This window comes from Carassius auratus, chromosome 44, assembly GCF_003368295.1.
Source record: "Carassius auratus strain Wakin chromosome 44, ASM336829v1, whole genome shotgun sequence".
NCBI lineage: Eukaryota > Metazoa > Chordata > Actinopteri > Cypriniformes > Cyprinidae > Carassius > Carassius auratus.
This window is the reverse complement of record NC_039286.1, coordinates 14,548,069-14,569,529: the sequence shown is the minus strand read 5'-3', so window position 1 is coordinate 14,569,529 and position 21,461 is coordinate 14,548,069. Positions and strand designations below refer to the sequence as shown.

Sequence of the window (21,461 nt, the reverse complement as noted above, 5' to 3'; positions counted from 1 at the left end):
TTTGAAAGAAGTCTCTCTTCTGCTCACCAAGGCTGCATTTATTTGATCTAAAACCTAGTAAGAACAGTAATAATGTGAAATAATATGTTTTCTATGTGATTATTTAAAAAAAAAAAAAAAAAAGTTAAAACCTAAATTTTAAGCAGCCTTACTGAGCATAGGAATCCTGAACAGAAGTGTATTTATTAATACACTCATTTAATCATATTCAAATTATTTAATAGTTTTTAGTATTATAAATAGTATTTTCTTTTGTGTTTTTTTTTTTTATTGTAATTTGTAAAAAAAAAAAAAAAAAAAAATGTTAAAAATGTATATTTATCTTTATATGTATTTCATTTTAAATTTTAGAATTTACTTATGGTTTCAGTTACTTGCCAAGGCAAAAAAAAATCTTAATTTTTTTTTTTTTAACGTTTCGTCTAATATTTATATTTAATTTAGTCTATATTTTAATACATTTCACTTTATATAACAGTAACACACTGCTTTGGTATTTCGGCATATCGGAGCACAGTTTGAGAGATGAATGGGAAAATTCAATTAATTTACTGTACATAGTACTATTACTATTGTAGAAATTGTATTTTTTGTATATATGCAAGTATAATATGTATTAAAATTAGAATGAATTTATTTATCTATTTAGCTTTTATTTTTATATTTTCAGTTTTTATTTAGTTTAGTAGTTTATGAGCTTTCGTAATTTGTATTAGTTTTATTTAATATTTTATTTATCTTTTATTTAAGACACCATCTCTTTAAAAGACAGTTTTTTTTATAATTTATATAATTTATTTCAGCTTTATTTAAATACATTGATACATTTAGGTTAAGTTAAAGGGATAGTTCTTTATGTTTATGAACTTTATCTGCTTACCCCCAGGGCAACCAAGATGTAAGTGACTTTGTTTCTTCAGTAGAACACAAAGATCGGTTTGTGCAAGGAACTGAACAGTATCTATATAGTTTTTTACCTCTGATTCACCACAATGTCCAAACTGTCCTGAGTTCCAAACAGCCAGCGCCTGACATGTCTCCTTGCTTTTCGGCGGATTGCAGACTTAAAAGTGCACTACCGCCACCTATCTCTCAAATGGACCATTGACACTCCTATTTGAGATTGTAGATCGTGTCAATGGTCCATTTGAGTGATAGTTGGTGATAATGCACTTATAATTCTGTGATCCACCGTAAAGAAAAAAGACGACAACGACACGTCACGTGCCAACTGTTGAGAAAATGCTCAGGACAGTTCAACAGTTTGGATTGAGATTACAAGGGTCTTTTTCTCAAGAAACTTCTGAGAAACATGAGACCAACACAAGCATCCATTCGACCATTTAATTTCATTGCTATGTTACGTTCCTCGTATGTTTTATTTTTATTTTTGTTTGCTCCCTGCTTTCCCCCACTTTAAATACAAAAACTTGCCTACCTCCTTTTCCCGAAATTATTCTAACAGGACACGACATTGGTTTATATTTACTAATTTCTAGGTTAGCGTCAAACCAGCATTTAAAGCTTCAATCATTCAGAAACAGGTGTTTCCAAGTTCTAACGATCAATGACCCAGGTTTAGTAAACCTACCCACAGGACTAGAAAACCCTCAAACTAACGAATAAGTCAGTCATCGAAACAATTAAAAAAATAACATATTTAGAAGCATAGATTTCAGCATCTGGTGAAGAAATTGTAATACACGTTGACTTTATGGATGGTATGCACTTGCGACTCTATGGGAAATTGTTTAAGTCTTTAATACTTGTGACAAATTTTGGCAAAATTTGTACCCGATCAGTTTGTACGGTTCTCGGTAGCCCACATGTTGAAAAGAATTTCATGAGCGATTACAGGAGCAGTTATTTTCGCCTCCGGAAAATGTGTAGCCGCAAGCATTATCATTAACAAGTCCCCGTTACAAGCTCTGGTCTTAGGCAAAGGACCAACGCAATCGAAAATGACATGCTCGAAAGGTTACCCCATCACAGGTGTAGGAACAAGTGGTGCACACGGAATTACTTGGTTTTGTCTTCCCTGAAAATTGGCACTTATCACAAGTCCTGCAATATTTCACTACATCAGACTTTAATGTGGTCCAAACAAAGTGGTTCAAAATTCGGTTATACGTCTTAATTCCCAGGTGTCAAGACAAAGCATGATCATGGGCCAAAAAAAGTATAACTTGTCTGTAACATACCGGTACAACAATTTGATGAACAGTAGACCATTAAACAATCAGAGACATTTGTTCCCCATCTACGCATTAGCAATCCATTATCCTCGTAGTAAGCAGCTTTCCTCTCACATGCTAACTCCAAAAGGTACAACATTTATGCATGGTAACATCGGCTCCTTTGGCTGCAACAATATTATCACGAGTCACTGGTAATTTTACATCATTCAAAATGGAATCCGGTTTTCCGTCTGCCTCACCTTCATCAGCCACCAGAATACCATCCAAGTAGATGCCATAAAGGTTGTAGCCAAATCAACTGCATCAGCAAGTTTACGAGCTTGTGGTTTATCACAAACTTCTAGGAAAAGTGTAACCCTCCTAACAGCCACATCATTACCAAGGATAAATTTTACCCCACACACACAGGCAAATTTTCACACACCCTAACCTTAATCATTCTTGTATAGAACTCGGATAGCAAATTAATCTGATGTTAAGGAACTCCGACAGTCTCCATTCTGATACTTTGTACCAAAATATAGCTACCACAAAAAGTGTCATCAGAAAAAAGAACAATACATCCTTAGCTGCGGTCATCTGCATTGCACCTGTATCACAATATTGTCACCTTAACCTGATTTGTAGACTGAACATCAGCAGAAACTAATCCTTCCACCCAAAAAAGGTTGATAGCCCACATCCATTTTCTCATGATTTTTATTGTCAATCACGTCAACAGGCTTTACAATACCAACACTTGATAAGGAAGCAAGGCAATCAGCAATCACATGGCCAGTTTCGTGACAATAAAAACACTCTCTCTCTTCCCTAACTTTTGTATCAGTAGACTTAAAACGTGACTGGTCCTTCGAAATGGGAGAAATGGAAGGAACTTTTTCAGTACAGGCAAAACAAATGGTTTTGTGAGTCAGAGCAAACTCATCAGCAAGAACAGACACATTTGATTTTACTTTATTCATTTAAGTAAACTGCAGTACGAACTGGAATACAACCCTTAAATTCTTCAAACAAAATGTAATCACAAAGTGCCTAGAAATCTGTAACTTTACTTGCTATGCACCATTTGTCAAACAGCATAGACTTTTCCCTAGCAAATTCAATGAACGTATGTCAAAATGTTTTTATATAAAATTTGGAATTGCTGCCTATAAGCTTCAGGTACGGGTTCATAAGCTCTCAAAATTGTCGCCTTAACAACATCATTGTTCAAACTGTCCTCCAAAGACAAGACAGCACACATGTCCTGGGCTTTTCCCATTAGCTTACACTGTAGTAACAAAGACCATACTTCTCGAGACCAATTCAATCAAAGCTGAAGTAATTCACTCAAAAACATTAAAATACCAGTCCACCTCAATCTCTCTAAACTGTGAGGGGTGAGAGGGCATAAGAGCAATGTTTACTCAAATCAAACGCACTACCTGATAATCCTACCCTTATCGCATCATCGGAGCCTACTGCAGGGGCAGGCTGAGCAGACAGACCCGATGACACTGGAGGAACCAATGGCACGGGAGGAGAAATTTGTAATGAACTGGGGGCTACTGGAACAGGAGGACCTGGTGCATCTCTGGCAACTCCCAATTCGAGTTACCGCAACTTGATCTGTGTATCAGCATTCATTTCTAGACAGTGGATTTCAAGCTGAAACTCCAGCTCAACCTGACTCTCTCAGCTATCCTCACGCTCTCCTCCATCTGGACCTTTGCCAGATGTAACTTGAGACGAACTTCACTTCCAGACCCCGACAGGGCAGGAGAAAGTAATCAAAATGCAGCAATACAGCTTTGATTTTGGACTCATTATCCTCAGCCGCTTTTCTCGCTTCTTCCTTACAAAAGCACAAAGGATGGGCATCAGCACTGTGCAATTCTTGCTCTACACAATTCTAGCTCCTCTAGTCCATTCACTACATCATGCTTAATCTCCCTCTACAGCTGCTGCCTATTAACCTTAGTTTGAAAATGTTCAGCAACATGAATCAAATCATCCTTTCTACACTTATTCAATTGCTATTCAAATCAAAATCAGCCATTCTAATTGATTCATTAAAAAATAAGCAAGCTCAAAGTCAATCACCATTAAATGTATTTATTTTTTTCTCTCTCTTTCAACAAATCACCTGCTTCACGATCACTGGTTACTCCAGCAACAGTGTATCTGACCATTTGCATCCCCTAAATTATTAAATACTGTAACATTAAAAATGTTACATGCTTGATATTTTTTGGGGGATGTTTTGTAACATTTAAGTGAGACACAACTGTCACTGGGGTAAACCATGAAAGACAAAGATCCGGCAACAGACAGACAGTGACATTCGATATGAAATAAATTTATTTTAAGAGGTGCAGATTAGCAGTCACTAAAGAAGGGAAAAAAGCAAGGAGCAAACAAAAATACAAAACATACGAGGAACGTAACAGCTGTCTATGAGAAATAATCGAGATATTTCTGTGTGATTTTTCTTTGCATGGCAGGTTTCTTCTCACCGTGTCCTTGTGGTTGATCTCAGCTCCCTGTCCCAGCAGGACTCTCACCATGGCCACGTGTCCATGTGCAGAGGCCAGATGCAGACAGGTACATCCGTGTTTGTCGGTCAGGTGCAGCAGAGATCCAGAGCGGCTGAGCAGCAGCCCAACCAAAGCCGTGTGTCCACTCTGAGCCGCCAGGTGCAGAGGAGTGGAGCCCTGAAACACACGATGGACGGTCAGAACCGCACTCAAACGTCATTCTTCAGACTGCAGCAGTCCTTCTGATCCCTTGCCTGAATGTTTGTCTCAGCATCGGCCTGAACACCAGGAGAATTCAGCAACAAGCGAACCATGTTTTCATGACCGGACTGAGCCGCCAGGTGAAGAGGTGTGTAACCTGACTGAACACACACACACACACACACACACACACACAATAAATCATGCACTGATGATTCACAAGCACTAATATGTACATTGTGGCTTTTGTTTCAGTAAAAGCTAAATTACCTTAAGATATCAAGACTTATTTTGAGAGAAAACATCTTAAATATACTTTACACTGCAAAGGTGTAATAAGTTTCATAAACAGAATAAAAAAGTGCACTTGTATGTGCAATGTATGGAGGTGAAAAATGAATTTATTGTACAGTACACAGGAAATAATATTGTAGAAATATTATGAAATTAATGTTTTAATATTTTAAAATATAAAATGTATAAATAATATTATTTATATTACATGTTTTATATAATTATATATTTAATTATAAATAAATTAACTACAATTAATATTTATGATAATATAACAAATAGACAATATAACTAAAAATAAAAATGATACACATTTTATAATATTTTACTGCTGCACTGGGTCTTTATACAAAATTTAAAGTTGTTATACAATTCATTTAGAATAAACTATGACATTAAGTCTGTAAAAAATTAACTCAATTAGGAGTTATATTTCTCTTTTTACTTTATTTGTAAAAAGTGTAAATGTACTGAACACACAATAATTTTAAATAATGGTTTTAAACAATTAAAAAAATAAACATCAAATTATAAATATATAATCATGAACTGATTAATAAAAATATTAATAAATGTAAATATATTAAAAACATAACAAAATATACACTATGTGTTTTTATTTTATGTCATAGAGGATTTGGAAATGTGTAGACATTTAATTTTTTATTTTATTTTATGGATTTGAAGTTTCAGTTGAAGTTACAATAACCTTTTCCGTTTTTCTTTAACAACAACAACAACAAAAACCTGTTCAAATTAATCCACATTATTAAAATGACAACAACAATGCTCATGGGTTTGACTCCCAGTGAAAACAAAACACAAACAAAACTGCTGCAATGCAAAGCGAGCATCCCCCAGAATAAAAATGCCTTGTTTTCTAACACTCATGTTCTGCAGTGTATCTCGTTGTGTCCCGTCACCTCAGCGAACAGCTGTTGTCTCTTCACATCATCTTTGCCGCTGGGACTGTCGCAGTTAGTAGGAAATTCACTGCGTATTGTAGCTGGAACTTTAGTCAGGATTTCTCTCACGAAGTCCACCTGTCCGAAACAGGCTGCCACATGCAGAGCTGTCAAACCTGTCTAAACATACACACACACACACATAAATATGTTTCACTAATATTGAAACATTACAGCAGATTTTTGTTCTGCTTAACCTTTATAAGCAGAGGTCATGTGTTCACATGAAGCACCTTGGAGCTCTGGATCTTCAGTGAAACGCTGTCTTTCAGCACCTCCAGAATATGAGTGTGTCCATTCTTGGCAGCCAAATGAATTGCTGTCATGCCATCCTGAAAGGGTCAAAGATCAATGTACAGTTGCACTATTACAAAATTATTATTGTTCTTCATCATGTTAAAATGTCCTTTGTCACAATTTGTCTTTCTAACTCACGGCGTCCTCCTCTGTCACTGATGCTCCGGCGTCCAGAAGAACTTTCACTACCTCCGTATTACCACCAGCAGCAGCCAAATGCAGCGGACACAAACCCTTAGCCTGCCAAGTTAGAAAGAGCAGAAGTAAAAGTAAAACATTTTAATTACCTGAAATAAAATGAGGTAGATTTTCATGAACTTCATTAAACAAAATGTAAATAAAAATTAAAACACTATATAGATTTAAAAATATGACCATAAAAACAATTACTTGAAATAAAATCTAATATTTATAATAAAAGGTGTATATATTCCATTTCAAAATACAGAATCTGTTTCCTGCTTGATATTCCTGCCTGATGCACCTCCTCCAATGCACCAACTGCAGGGTCATCAGCTGGTGCCACCATTCACAGATGTTTCACCCCCTTTACAATATGATTCCAGGAAGAGGGCATTGGCTTATGGGGATATCTCCCCGCCACCCCCTGCAGCTACCGAGCCCCAGTACTTAGTGGAACATTAAAGACAAAAGCTTTACATTTTGGGGAAGTCGTGGCCTAATGGTTAAAGAGTTTTGACTCCTAATGTTGTGGTTTTGAGTCTCTTCTCTCTTGTCCCAGCATTCCACAGAAATCACACAAGCTTTTGTCACAGTCTAGAAAACTGATTTAACAAGTAAACAAAAAAAGTACTAAACAAGGAATAAAATAAAGCTTCAGCAGGGGCCAAGGCCAAAACAACAAGCATAACAGGTCTAACTTACAAAAGGGGTTCTTTCTAATCTCTTAAAACAAAAATCTAAATAAACAACAAAAGTCTTACCTGACTCCCTTTCTAGATAAAAACAGGAGAAAACATGGGCCATAAAAGAAACGGTATCCACCTCCCTACTGCTCCAAAAAATTATGAACTTTCAGCTTAAGTCTCACATTGTGGGTTTACTTGAACAAAACAAAGTAGCAACATCTCTCCAAAGTTATACAAGAACAACAATGCGCAAAAAAATAAAAATAAATAAAAACAGGCAGGAAAGGCCAAAAAGGGCATCGCTTCAGATGGAGTTTCCAGCTTTATCCATACACTCTCCCTCCAGCAGCCAATCAGAGTGGTTGATGATAACTAGGACCAGCTGATCTTCATTAATGGGAAGTCATGGCTTAGTGGTTAGAGAGTATAACTCCTAACCCTAGGGTTGTGGGTTCGAGTCTCGGGCTGGCAATACCACGACTTAGGTCCCCTTGAGTAAGCCACTGAACCGCAGCATAAATGGCTGCCCACTGCTCTGGGTGTGTGTTCACTGCTGTGTGTGCGCACTTTGGATGGGTTAAATGCAGAGTACGAATTCTGAGTATGGATCACTTGGCTGTATGTCACTTTCACTTAAGCTTTTGCATGGAGGAGAGAGACAGAAAACAAAACAACACTGCCAAGACAAACTGAATCAACATAGCAGCAAAAGCTAATAAAACATAAAATGACATCCTGACCTTGTTGTTGAGTGTGACCGGTCCTTGAGTAAACAGGAGCAGCTCTTTAATGACGGCCACACTGCCTTTAGCTGCAGCGATGTGTGTGCAGGTCGCTCCCTCCATGTTAGCTAGCTGGGCTAATTTAGGGCGGTGCCTCAGGAACAGCTTTACAACCTCCGAGTGATCATTCTCCACCGCTAGATGAAGAGGAGTCTGATTTTGCTAAAACAACACAGCAAACAACACTGCATGACCCATGATGGCAGGATTACTGTCATTATTATCAGGATTCTGTCAGTTATAAAGAGTAGTGGGCATCTGAAAAACAGGACTGGGGGAATTCAAGAAGATAAAACATTTTAAGAATATATATTTAAAAACTTGTACTTCCTTTAGACAGCAAAGGTGGCACAAAAGCTGCATCTGAAGTAGCATATACACCATGAAAAGGTGCATTTAAATTACTATGATAAGAAAAGATGAATTTATGACTATACAATCATGTATTAACTAAAAAAAGAATAATTCTGAATATAAATTCAGATAATATAAATTCATATAAATATATTTTTGATATATTTTACTGTCTTTATGCCGAATTTTGAGCAGTTATAGAATAAACTTGCCTGTGTAAAGGTTTATTATTAAATTATTATGTCATTTATTTAGATGACTTATTTCAAGTTCAATATTTTAGTTCAATAACACAAAAAAATTGTTACAGACACGCCAGGTTCCACCTCCTTCCAATTACAGCGTACTCCCTCACCTGAATACTGATCACTTCCACCTGACCCCCATTAACGAACAATCACCTCTGCACCACAAATACCACACACGTCTCTACCCCTCTACAACGAATCCATCAATCACTGCCTTCCACAACATCACTTTATCCTCAGCCTCCTGTGGTATTCCGTAACAGAAGACTAGAACAACACCGATCGGCTCAAGCATGAGCCTCACGGACCCCTTCCAAGACCCGGTCGACGCATTACGTCAGACACTCACCACTCTACCCGCATCCCCGGCACATGCGAGCACTTCCTCACCTGCCGTGCACACCAATCCCATGGCCAAGCCGGCGCCCTACTCTGGTTCGGTGGAGGATTGCAGCGGATTTCTACTTCAATGGTCGCTGGTCCTGGAGATGCAACCGCACTTATACCCAACCGAAAGATCTAAGGTGGCCTTCTTGATATCCCAACTGCAAGGTAAAGCACTTCAGTGGGCCGATTCAATTTGGAATCAGAATAACCCAGTTATCCAGTCTTATTCCAGCTTCATCAACCATTTTTAAGAAGTTTTTTGCAGACCAGCTTGGGACTCGTCTATTGGTGAGAAGCTTTATAACCTGAAACAGGGAAAAATGTCTGTCAGTGAATATGCACTTCAGTTCAGGACTCTAGCAGCCACCAGTGGATGGAATGAACAGGCCTTGCTGTCTACCTACCATCAGGGATTGGAACCTCGAGTGCGGTTGCATCTCGCTGCATACAAGGATACCATCGTGCTTGGACGGTTCAAACTCCAATTCGCCACTCTGCCTACCAGAGGCCGTCAGCTCCCCAGAACCAGCCAATGAACCTATGCTCGTCGACTCCTATTGACTCACTGGGACTGAAAGACAAGACGGCTGGCCCAGAATCTATGCCTCTACTGTGCATCCCCATGGCATATCATCTCTGTATGCCCTGTCTGTCCTCCTCATCCCATGGTGAGTGCCATTCTCCCTTCAAAGTATCAAATAAAACCACTGACCACAGTTGTGACACTTACTGCCGCTGACATCTCTCTTCCAGTTTCCGCCTTCCTCGATTCTGTGTTAGCCGGCAACTTCATCTCCGGCGCCCTCTGCTGTCAACTCAAACTCGCCACCACGTCAACGCCGTCAGCCTACCAGGTCTACAAAATAACTGGCCTTTGAGTAGAAGAGTGTGAGTCATAGTGTCACCCTCCAAACCGGACTACTCCATCAAAAGGAGATCCACCTGCTGGTTCTGGAGGAATCTAGCACTGATGTCATCCTAGGGTGCCCATGACTGGAGAAGCATAACCCTGTCATCTTCTGGAAGTAGTTCCTCCATAAGTTTGTCCTCATCTATATTGATGATTTCCTCATTTACTCCCGGAGCCTGGCGGAACATCGTCGCCATGTTGCAAAGGTCCTGCAACACCTGAGGGCCTTTCAGCTCTATCTCAAGGCCGAGAAATTCTCCTTCCATCAGCCCTCAGTGCAGTTCCTTGGTTACAATATCAACAGCAGTGGCATCCAGATGGACGAGGGGAAGGTAAATGCTGTGAGAAATTGGCCCATTCCTACCACCATCAAAGAACTCCAACGATTCCTTGGCTTTGCCAATTTCTACAGACGTTTTATCCAAAATTACAGTGCCATCACCAACCCTCTCACTAGCCTCCTCCAGAATAAACCCAAATCACTCTCCTGGACTCCGGCCGCAACAGAGGCCTTCAACTCCCTCAAGAGGGCCTTTATGACCGCTCCACTCCTGGTCCATCCTGACCCCAATCAACCCTTCATTGTAGAAGTCGACGCCTCTACCACCGGAGTGGGAGCGGTCTTATCTCAGCAGCAGGGGAATCCCAGTCAGCTCCACCCATGCGCCTTCTTCTCCCGGAAGCTCAACCCGGCTGAGGTAAACTATGACATCGGCAACTGTGAGCTGCTGGCCATCAAATTGGCCCTGGAGGAATGGAGGCATTGGCTGGAGGGAGCCAAACAACCCTTTCTGGTTCTCACTGACCAGAAACTATACTTCCGGAAAAAGTCATCATCAGCCCCATTACCTGGTCTGCTGAGACCCTTCCTTCCTTCCTCCAATCTAATCAAGTTGCCCACCGGGACACCAGTACATCCCCAGGACACGGCGAACTCCACTCATTCACTCCCTCACACATCTCTTGGCACTGGTCACCCGGGGGTCAATGAAACCCTCTCGTTGCTAAGGGAACGCTTCTGGTGGCCAAACATGGCTTCTGACATCAGAAGGTACGTGAACGGATGTACAGACTGTGCCATCTCTAAAAGCCCACGCTATCTACCATCAGGCAAGCTCCATTCTCTGCCCGTCCCTAATCGCCCATGGTCACACCTAGGGTTGGACTTTATTACTGATCTTCCTCCTTCCGATAATAATACCTGCATTCTAGTCATTGTGGACAGATTTTCTAAATCATGTCGTCTTCTCTCCTTGAAAGGTCTGCCCACGACCATGGAAATAGCCGAGTTACTGTTTAACCATGTCGTCAGGTACTTCGTCATTCCGGAAGACATCCTAAGTTCATCTCCCGGGTATGGAAAGCATTCCATTCGCTCCTAGGTGTGGCCATCAGTCTGTACTCTGGATACCATCCCCAATCCAACAGGCAGACAGAGAGGAAGTTTCAGGAGATTGGATGCTTCCTCCCTACCTTCTGCCATGGCCACCAGAAATCCTGGAACCAGTTCCTAGGATTGGCCAAGTACGCACAGAACTCCCTGTGACAACCTACCACCGGACTCACTCCATTCCAGTGCGTGCTCGGCTACCAACCTCCACTCTTTCCCTGGTCAGGAGAACCCTTGGACATCCCCGCCATCAACTACTGGTTCCGGGAGAGCGAGAGGGTCTGGGGCGCAGCTCACCACCAACTCCAACAGGCCCTACGCAGGCGCAGGATGGCAGCCGACCTTCGCCGATCCAAGGCCCCGGCATACCAACCCAGTCAGAATGTCTGGCTGTCCACCCAGGACATCCGCCTGCACTTGCCCTGCCGCAAGTTAAGTCTCAGATTCATTGGCCCGTTCACCATCCTAGAGCAGATCAATCTGGTCACTTTCAAACTCCGACTACCACCAGAGTACTGGATTCACCCCACTTTCCATGTGTCCCTCCTTAAGCCTCACCATCCCTCTGTTTCTCCCTCCACAGAACCTGGCGAAGCAGAAGCCCCCCTCCACTCCTCCTTGAAGACAGTGCTGCCTATGAAGTTCGAGACATCCTGGACTCCCGGCGGCGTGGTGGACAACTTGAATACCTAGTGGACTGGGAAGGACATGGTCCAGAGGAACAGGAAGGGGGTACTGTTACAGACACGCCACCTCCTTCCAATCACCGCGCACGCCCTCACCTGAATACTGATCACTTCCACCTGACCCTCATCAACGAACAATCACCTCTGCACCACAAATACCACACACACACACTCAGTCAGCGTCCGGTCTCGTTCGCAACAAGGTCTTACCTGTATGCTAACTCTAAGGACTAACTCTATCTCTACTTACCTCTCTCCAGCGATCTCCAGAAGTTCCCAGTCATCTCCGTGCATGTGTGTGGTACAATTCCCATCTTCAACGTCTCTACCCCTCTACAACGGATCCATTCTTACTGCCTTCCACAACATCACTTTACCCAGCACTACCTGCTCCTCTGCTTGTGCCTAAATAAACTTTCTTTCTGTTATCCTCAGCCTCCTGTGGTATTCCGTAACAGTAGTAGGATGATTATTATTATAATTATTATTTAAGTTCTATACAACTAAACTGCTATAAAGATGATATCTCAGACTTATAAAGAAATAATTCAAAATAATTGTTCCTGTTTTAACTCAAATATTATATAAACAGGTTTTATCATAACATAGAAAGTTTGATTAAAATATTTTAAGGTTTATTTTGGTAACACTTTACATTAATTTTTTATTTATTCATATTAGTTAATGCATTATAATGCATCTCATTGCACTCACAATATCTGTAGCAGTGATGTCAGCTTTCAGGTTTAACAGGCTGCTACAAACATCCAGCTGTCCGCTGAAGGCTGCCAAATGCAGCGGCGTCTGCTTTCTCTGTGAAAATGAGCTGTTCAGTTTAATATCTCTGGGTTTAAGATCATTTTTTTTGTCTGCACAGAGCTTTCAGTTCTTACCAGAGAGAGAGCATCAACACTGGCCTGATGGGTCTCCACCAGTAACCTGACGAGCTGCGCCGAGCCGCTCTGAGCGCTGAGGTGCAGAGGCGTTAGGCCCAGTTTGGTCTTGCTGTTCACAAAGGCGTTATGGGCCAGCAGAATGTCCACGATGTCTTGATGACCTTGTTCTGCAGCCAGATGAATGGCGGCCTTCCCCTCCTGATGAGATTTCATATAAATCCTCAATACATTATTTTTGAAGCAGTTCTTCAGGACACAGATATTCAGAGATTCAGATCCATAAAAAAACCTAAAACTCAGAGTCTCTAAATAAAATGCTATTATATCACAAAAATGATAAAATTGTATATTTTTCCCAAAATGCAATAAATGCATGATAGTTTTTTTATATATATATTTTTTCACAATGCAATAAATCCATTGAATGTTTATGAAAGTTATTTTTCAAATTTAAACTGTTGAAAATACAAAACTAAAAATACATTCATCAGTTATCGCCTCTAAAATGAATTCAGCGGGTCATCTTGTTTGCTATAATTTAATTACTACAATAAAATAAAATTTCATCATGATCGAGAACATGAACATCATTACAGTAGACCATAGAGATTCCAATATGACATTTCCCTGACGTTCAACTTACAAAAATGCATTCATCTTCGCCATGTTACATTCATTTAGTTGACTATTGCTATGTGCTATATTAACAAAAAAATAAATGGCATTAATAAAAACACTTACACTGACAAGCTATGCATTATTGAATTCATAATCAAATGTGATTCATCTAATGAACGCAATATTGCACAAAAAAAAAAAAAATATCCTGAACTTTTTTCTGGGGACGGGGCAGCACATGCAAAGCATGCATTTGAAAGGATACTATGGTAAAGATATTGCTTTCTTTATTCAAACTGATTTTCTTTTTTATGAATCTGTTGTTGACCTAATGAATGAAAGCTGTATCATACTCTTGGAAAATTATAAGCTATAGAGCCACATATGAACACTATATGACAATATAGATTCTTTGGTTCACTAGAACATGCCAATATTTGAATACTATTTTTAGGAATTTTTCAGTGAAAAAATATTTGTTTTTTAATAAAAAAAAAAGTAAATCAATGAAGTTGTATTTAGAAATATTTTAATTATTCTAGGGCTTCAACTGGTGATTATTTTTGGTAATCAAGTAATCTACTGATTATTTTGACAACTGAGTAATCTGATTTTTTTTAGCAACACAAATAGACCTAAGTGTAAACCAGGCTTTAATATGACTATTTATATAAAAACTAATGACAAGGCAATAATAAATGGCTCAAATAAAATATCAAAATCAAGAAATAACATGATTGTATTGAACAACACTGTTACCTAAAATACATAATGTAATATGCCTATAAGTAATATGAACATAACCAACAAAGTACATTATGTATAAGAGCAAATAAAAAGAGTGTGACAACAGCTGGGTGACGTTTCACTTCACAGCGTTATTAAACAATGTTTTAATCCATTCAATTTTAATATTTGATCACATGCAGAAACTTTTAATTTTAAATAGCGATGTATGAATGAATGACATAGTGTAATACACAGGTTGATGTATTCTCCTGTGTTGGCAAAGGTCTATAAATTATGTTACAAATCTAGTGAGATAATACACACTGTTTTTCCAGATGAATATTAATTCACATTCACAGCATATGCAGAAGAAGAGTTTAGCCCCTTTCACACATACCGTCTTCACTGGTAAATTACCATTAATATATCATGTGTACACAGGACTTTTTCAAAAATCCCCGAAAATTTGTTCTGGCAATCATATAGTGCTTAGGGAGATGAGATGATTACTCGGAGCTGTTTACAAAGCTCCGCTGTTTTATAATTAGCTTTACTACGTAAATATTCCCTAGATCGACATCTTTGACCATTGCGCCGCGCAGCTTTTGTCACGATTCTCCATTCATCAGGGCTGCATCCCTGTCTATAAGAGCAAAACATTCTGATTGGCTAATAATGTTAGCTTGGTTGAAAGTTAAAGCTGCTCCTTTCATACCACTGGTAGGTGAACTCATGGACTTGAAAGTGATATCAATCAACAAGATTTTTATATTTTTTAATTTATGATTTTTTTTTCTGCAGCCAACCGCTGCATGCCGGAAATCCTTCACGGTGCTGGAGAACAATTCAACCAAAATCTATTTTCATTTTAGTTAAAAAAACAGCTGTTTTACAAAATGTTTTTTTTTTCCTCCATGAAATTACTTAACAGTACATCAACCAGCATTAAAATATTAAAAAATGTATGTAAGAACAACGTAAAAAAAACGTTAAGCATTTAAAAAAATTAAATTAATAAATACAATTAAAGGTTGCACTTTATTTTACAGTGCTACCAAATTAAAATAACATAAAATCAAATAAATTTGAAAAATAAATGAAAGCTAAACAAGAAATATATAAAAAACAAAAAACTAATAAAAATAACGAAGAACATAATAAAATTACCAAAACGTATGGTGAAATTAAAATGAAAAGTGAAAATATTAAAGTAAAACCAACTCATAACAGTGAATAAATAGCACTGATCCAAACGCATCAGAAATAAGCCGCTTCAGTAATTAATCGTCTCTCTAACCTCATCAAACACATCCACTCTGGCATTGTTCTGCAGCAGGATCTTCACAACCTCTGTGTGACCCTGCTCTGCAGCCAGTAGCAGCGGTGACCAGCCGTTCTGTAAGACACATATGAACACACACCAACAATTAAACACAGACAGACACACACTTACACACTAATGGACCAAACTGCTTACAGTGGAGCTGACAGTACATGTGTGCATTCAGGGTTATTATTGTTAACTAAATCTGAAACGAAAAATATTAAATACAATTTTGTTGAATAATTGCTTTTTTTTCGTTTGTTTATAAAAATTTGATATGTTGCCCTGACAACTAACTGAAATAATTTAAAAAGGAAACACTAAAAGGAAAAGGAAAAACTAACTGGAAATAAATAACTTGAAACTGAACTACGAGTAAAACAAAAATAAAATGAAACCTAAAAATAGATAAAATAAATAATAAAAATTATTTCAACTTAAATACTATTTAAAAAAATACATTCAAAAAAGTTTATTCATTTAAAATGAGAATGTATGTGTGCTCACCCCGTTTTTTTTGTATGAAAAAATATCGCAATATATATCGCAGAAAAATAAAATATCGCAATGTCATTTTTTCCCAATATCGTGCAGCCCTAATCTTAATCAGAACATTTTTGCATGTTTTATAAGATTATCATATGCATGTTGTAATGGGTAAAATGGGTAAAGTGCTGGAAAATAAAACATTTGAGTCTATTCAGTGTCGGATCACTCCGAGATCTTTCTGAGATGTGAGGCAGATTCTTTGTTGATTGTACCTTGGCGTGTTTGTTGATGGCAGTCTGGAGCTGGTTGGAGGGGACGTTACTGAGCATCTCCTGAAGAACGGCAGTGTTTCCCACCCTGGCGTTGTAATGAAGAGGTGTCTCTCCACTCTGAACAAACAACAGGTTCACAATACCAGTTTTATGTGAAAATGTCTGTTGTTGAACAGCACAAGACCCACCTGTCGGGTGACAGCGGTGACGTCAGCATGATGCTCCATCAGGATCTTGATGATGCGGGTGTCCTCATCCACCTGATGCACGGCATCACTCCTGAGCTCGGCTGCCAGGTGCAGCGGCGTCTCGCCCTTCTGCAGGGGGCACCAAACACAACAAAATCATGCTGGGATTCATTTGTCTCTGGTGCTTTTGTAGTTTATCAAGTCGTTCTCTTTGATCTGTGAGTCTAACCTGATTCCCTTCACGCACACAGAGCTCTGCCTCCTGACTGCTTCTCTCATTGCTCAGAGAGTTTAAAATCTCCTCCACCACGTGAGCGTGACAGTGACGTACCGCAACGTGGAGAGGGTTTTCACCAACCTTCACAAAAATAATACTACAGATTCAGACTTGGATAATATAGATATAGAATTCCAAAATGTTAATCCAACTAAATTAGCTCACCTACAAGAGAAAATCCAAATAAATAAATAAATCTTAGTATGGCTATTTTTAAAGTTGATAGTAAATACAAAAATAAATAAAGAATAAAAAAACCTTAACATAAATAACTTTTGAACAGAACATTTTATAAAATAAATATATAAAAAATATAAATATATATTTTAGTATGCTTTTTCAAAAAGCATACTAAAATGGTTGTTGAATTAATAAATATGAATATAAACAAAATATACAGGATAGAAAAAATATATATATATATAAAATATATCAAATATGACATTTTAAATAAATAAATAAATCTTATTACGGATTTTTTCAAAGTTGGGGGCATAATTAATATTAATAATACAACACAAAAGCAGGACATTTTTACTAAATATATAAATACATTTTAGAGTTTGGGTTAAAGCTGGGGTTAAATTAATAAATGAAAACAAAATATAAAGAATGAATTACAAAAATACAAAATACAGTAAATTTTTATTATATCTGTGTTAAAGGCATAGAACACGCAAAAATGAAAATTCTGTCATCATATACTCACCCTCATGACGTTCCAAACCATTACGAATGTAACCATGGTTCCCTGAGTAGGGAATGAGACACTGCTTCCTCTAGGGGTTACTATGGGGAACACTCATAACCCGTGTCTGAAGCACACATTGAAAAAACACCAACGAGTTGGCCGTCGACAGCCCCTGACGGGAGAACACATCGTTCACTTCTTCGTCTGAAGCTTGCATCCAAAGCATGGCAGGGAGCTAGATGATGCAGTGTCTCATTCCCTACTCAGGGAACCATGATTACATTCGTAACCTGAGATGTTCCCTTTCAGGAAAACTTTGAACTGCATCCTCTAGGGGTCGCTATGGGGAACCGTATACCCACGCCGCCATGCTGAGGGGAGTGCAGACCAGAATCATGGCAAACACTAAGTACCAACTCTACCATTTCCATGGGAGTTACTCCTGGGATGTTAGACGGCTGTCCATGACATTACCCCTTACGGCCGAAGCCCTAGGCTACATACCCACCCTACTCGTTAGGGTCTCGGACCGGGGTAGAGCTGAAGGCTTGGAATCAAGGAAGATTCCTTTAAAGGTATACGGCAAAGAACCTCACATTTTATAATAAGTCTATGCCCGCCCTTAGTCATGACGCGAAGGCTGAGGTTCTTTAACTGATGTTTAATGTGTTCTGGACTTAGACTCCAACACCAACACCGTAGAACTGAGTAAAAAAGGGTGAATATACAACAAACATGTCATACATTCAGTTACATGTAAAACACACATGACTTTAAACTCGTACATAAACAGAAAATACATCCACATACCACTTTTGCCTGCTTATGAGCTAAGAGAGGGGGTTATCTTGAAGCTTCTTTATCGGATGACTTCTAAATAGAAATACTTTAAACTTTGCAATGATTACATCATTCCATATGATCAGCAGAATTGCTCTGTGAAACTCGGAACGCAGTTCTGACTCGTTCTCCGTGACAAAACAGGAAGTGACATACAAAGGCACGATGGGAGCAAAATAAAATATAACCAAAGAAAACTCTTAGAAAAAATAAATATTCCTCAAATATACAACAGTTGAGTATATAAATCACAATAAGCATTATAAAATAGTCGAAATATAAAAATATACAGATTAGACTGATCAAAAAGTTATAAATAAATGAGTGTTGAAGTACACAAGCGCCATCTAGTGGAAATAAACATTATAGATTCCGAAAGCTTGTAACAGCAAACACACTCCCACCATCACGCAATGTGTGATTCTTAAAAGAATTTACTTTATAAATACTCAGTAACTCAACATGAACTAATAAACATTCAGTGGATAAGTATTTGTACACGTTTAACATACACAGTTAAACACCTTTCAAACTTAACCCTTTTAATCAGCTTCAAGTAGTAACACTGTTTTGTGTATGGGTCTTTCTAAGTAGACTGACTTATTTGTGCGTGCACCCTTGCTATCTAGTGTTGCATCACTAACAAGAAGTTTAAGTCTTCTCACCATTCCATCAGATCCTGGGAAAACTTCTACCACTTTAGCTAGCTTCCACTGATTTCGTGATGCCAAATCATCTTGAAGCAGAACGATATCATTTATTTTGGTGTTTCTCCTGCTCTTATTCCACTTACTTCTCTGCTGCAGATTCAACAGATATTCCTTCCTCCACCTGGTCCAAAACTCATTTGCCAGAAACTGAACTCTTTTCCATCTTTTCTGAAGATAAAGATCTTCCCTCACAAACTCTCCAGGAGGTGGTGCAATGATGGTGGACTTCATTGTTAGTATATGATTCGGCGTCAATGGTTCTGGTCCCACAGGATCATTGAGGTGCTCTGAGGTCAATGGTCGACTATTTACGATCGCCATTACTTCATACATGAATGTTCTTAAGGAAGAACTGTCCAGTCTTGCTGCAGACTTGTCTAGGATGGACGTTAGTACACTCCTTACAGTCCGGATCTGTCTCTCCCAGACACCACCCATGTGACTGGAAGCAGGCGGGTTCATGATAAAGGTACAGCCTAACTCTTTCACACGTTCTTGATCCATTCCCTTCATCAACTTCAGGAACTCTCCCTTTGCACCCACGAAGTTGGTACCTTGATCACTATAAAGCTGACTTACATTGCCACGTATAGCAATAAGACAACGCAGTGCATTAAGAAAGGCATCAGTACTAAGATCATCCAGCACCTCAAGATGAACAGCTCGCGAACACATGCAGGTGAAAAGTAGTCCGTATCTCTTCAACTCTTTCCTTCCCTCTTTAACATAGAACGGACCGAAGCAGTCCATGCCACTATAGGTGAACGGAGGGGTAGCTTCCATCCTTTCTGGTGGCAGGTCAGCCATCCTTTGCTCCTGATTGCATTTCCTCAGCTTCCTACACTTAATGCATTTGTAGATGAGAGATGAAACTTCACTACTGCATCCCAGAATCCAAATACCATTGGAGCGGATTTCATTGATGGTCATGCCACGACCTTGATGTTGCACCTTTTCATGGAAGTGTTTTATGAGTAAACGAGATATATGATGTCCTTTAGGAAGAATGGCTGGATGCTTGACATGAGAGTGAAGCTCTGCCTGTGTCAATCGTCCTCCCACTCGTAAGACATCATGGTCATCGATAAACGGACTTAACTTGTACAGCTTGTTGAAAAGACTTGAATTAACTTCCTTGCCTTGTCTTAGATGCTTGATCTCGTCACTGAACACTTCTTCTTGAACGATGTGAATTATGAATTGTTCAGCATCCTTCCTTTCTTCAAGTGTTGTGGAATTGTTGGATCTTTCTACCAAACCTTTCGCACTCCTTGCACAACGTTTGAGCCTTGCTATGGCTTTCACTGCCCTCTTCCAATCTGAAAACCTTTGCAAGCGATCTGACAGACACCACTCTTCCCTTGCCTTGGTCATTAGAACCTGTGCCCCTTTGAGTTCCGGGTCTCCATCATTAACTTCTCCCACCTTAATGTCATCCTTAGGGAGTTCTCTTTGCCATAGGAAACTTGGACCAGTAAACCAGTTCGATCCCATGAGTTCCTTTACGGTGAGCCCACGAGAGGCATGGTCAGCTGGATTTTGTTCTGAAGCCACATATCTCCATTGACTAGTCTCAGTGCTTGTTCTGATCTGCTGAACTCGGTTGGCTACAAATACATGGAAACGTCGTGCATCGTTGTTAATATAGCCAAGGACAACTTTGGAGTCGGTCCAGTAGTATTCACGAATGCCATCCAATTCTAGTTCTCTTTTGAGCAGATCACCAGTTCTTGTGGCAACCACTGCAGCTGAGAGCTCCAGTCTGGGAATTGTTGTTACCTTTGTTGGAGCAACCCTAGCTTTACTCATAACAAGAGTGCAGTAGACTTCTCCAGACTTGGTTACAGCTCTGAGGTATGAACATACTCCATAGCCTGACACACTGGCGTCTGAGAAATGGTGTAGCTCATATTGTTGAACATCCTTGAATGTTGATGGCACATAACAACGTGGTATCTTCACCAAAGACAGGTTATGGAGGTCTCGCAACCAAGCTTCCCAATGCGGCTTGAGGTCATCAGGAAGTGGTTCGTCCCAGCCTAACTTGTCTTGACACATCTTTTGTAGAGTCCTTTTCCCAACTAAAATGAAGGGAGCGACGAATCCAAGAGGATCAAAAATGGAAGCAACTGTAGACAGCACACCTCTTCTAGTAAAAGGATTTTCCTTTACTAACACTCTGAAATGGAACTTGTCTGAAGCCACGCACCATTGGATGCCGAGCGCCCTCTCTACTTTAGGTTCTCCTAGGGTCAAGTCAAAGTCAGTTGCCCCTTCAGTACATTCCTCCTTTGGAATTGTGGCAATCACCGTCTTGCTGTTGGTGATGA

General features: G+C 39.3%; 1 protein-coding gene across 1 annotated transcript in view; it reads right to left on the bottom strand.

The window, feature by feature from the left end:
- The window catches only part of LOC113062624 (serine/threonine-protein phosphatase 6 regulatory ankyrin repeat subunit B), an 80,022-nt gene that overhangs the window by 11,609 nt on the left and 46,952 nt on the right, over positions 1–21,461 (bottom strand). The window contains exons 13-24 of the mRNA XM_026232603.1: positions 16,843–16,971; positions 16,614–16,742; positions 16,426–16,542; positions 15,638–15,736; positions 12,991–13,191; positions 12,812–12,910; positions 8,081–8,284; positions 6,610–6,711; positions 6,408–6,506; positions 6,133–6,294; positions 4,969–5,076; positions 4,694–4,891 (exon numbers count right to left, since the gene is read on the bottom strand). Of these exons, the coding sequence (XP_026088388.1) occupies positions 4,694–4,891; positions 4,969–5,076; positions 6,133–6,294; positions 6,408–6,506; positions 6,610–6,711; positions 8,081–8,284; positions 12,812–12,910; positions 12,991–13,191; positions 15,638–15,736; positions 16,426–16,542; positions 16,614–16,742; positions 16,843–16,971 (1,647 nt within the window). The remainder of the gene's footprint in view (positions 1–4,693; positions 4,892–4,968; positions 5,077–6,132; positions 6,295–6,407; positions 6,507–6,609; positions 6,712–8,080; positions 8,285–12,811; positions 12,911–12,990; positions 13,192–15,637; positions 15,737–16,425; positions 16,543–16,613; positions 16,743–16,842; positions 16,972–21,461) is intronic.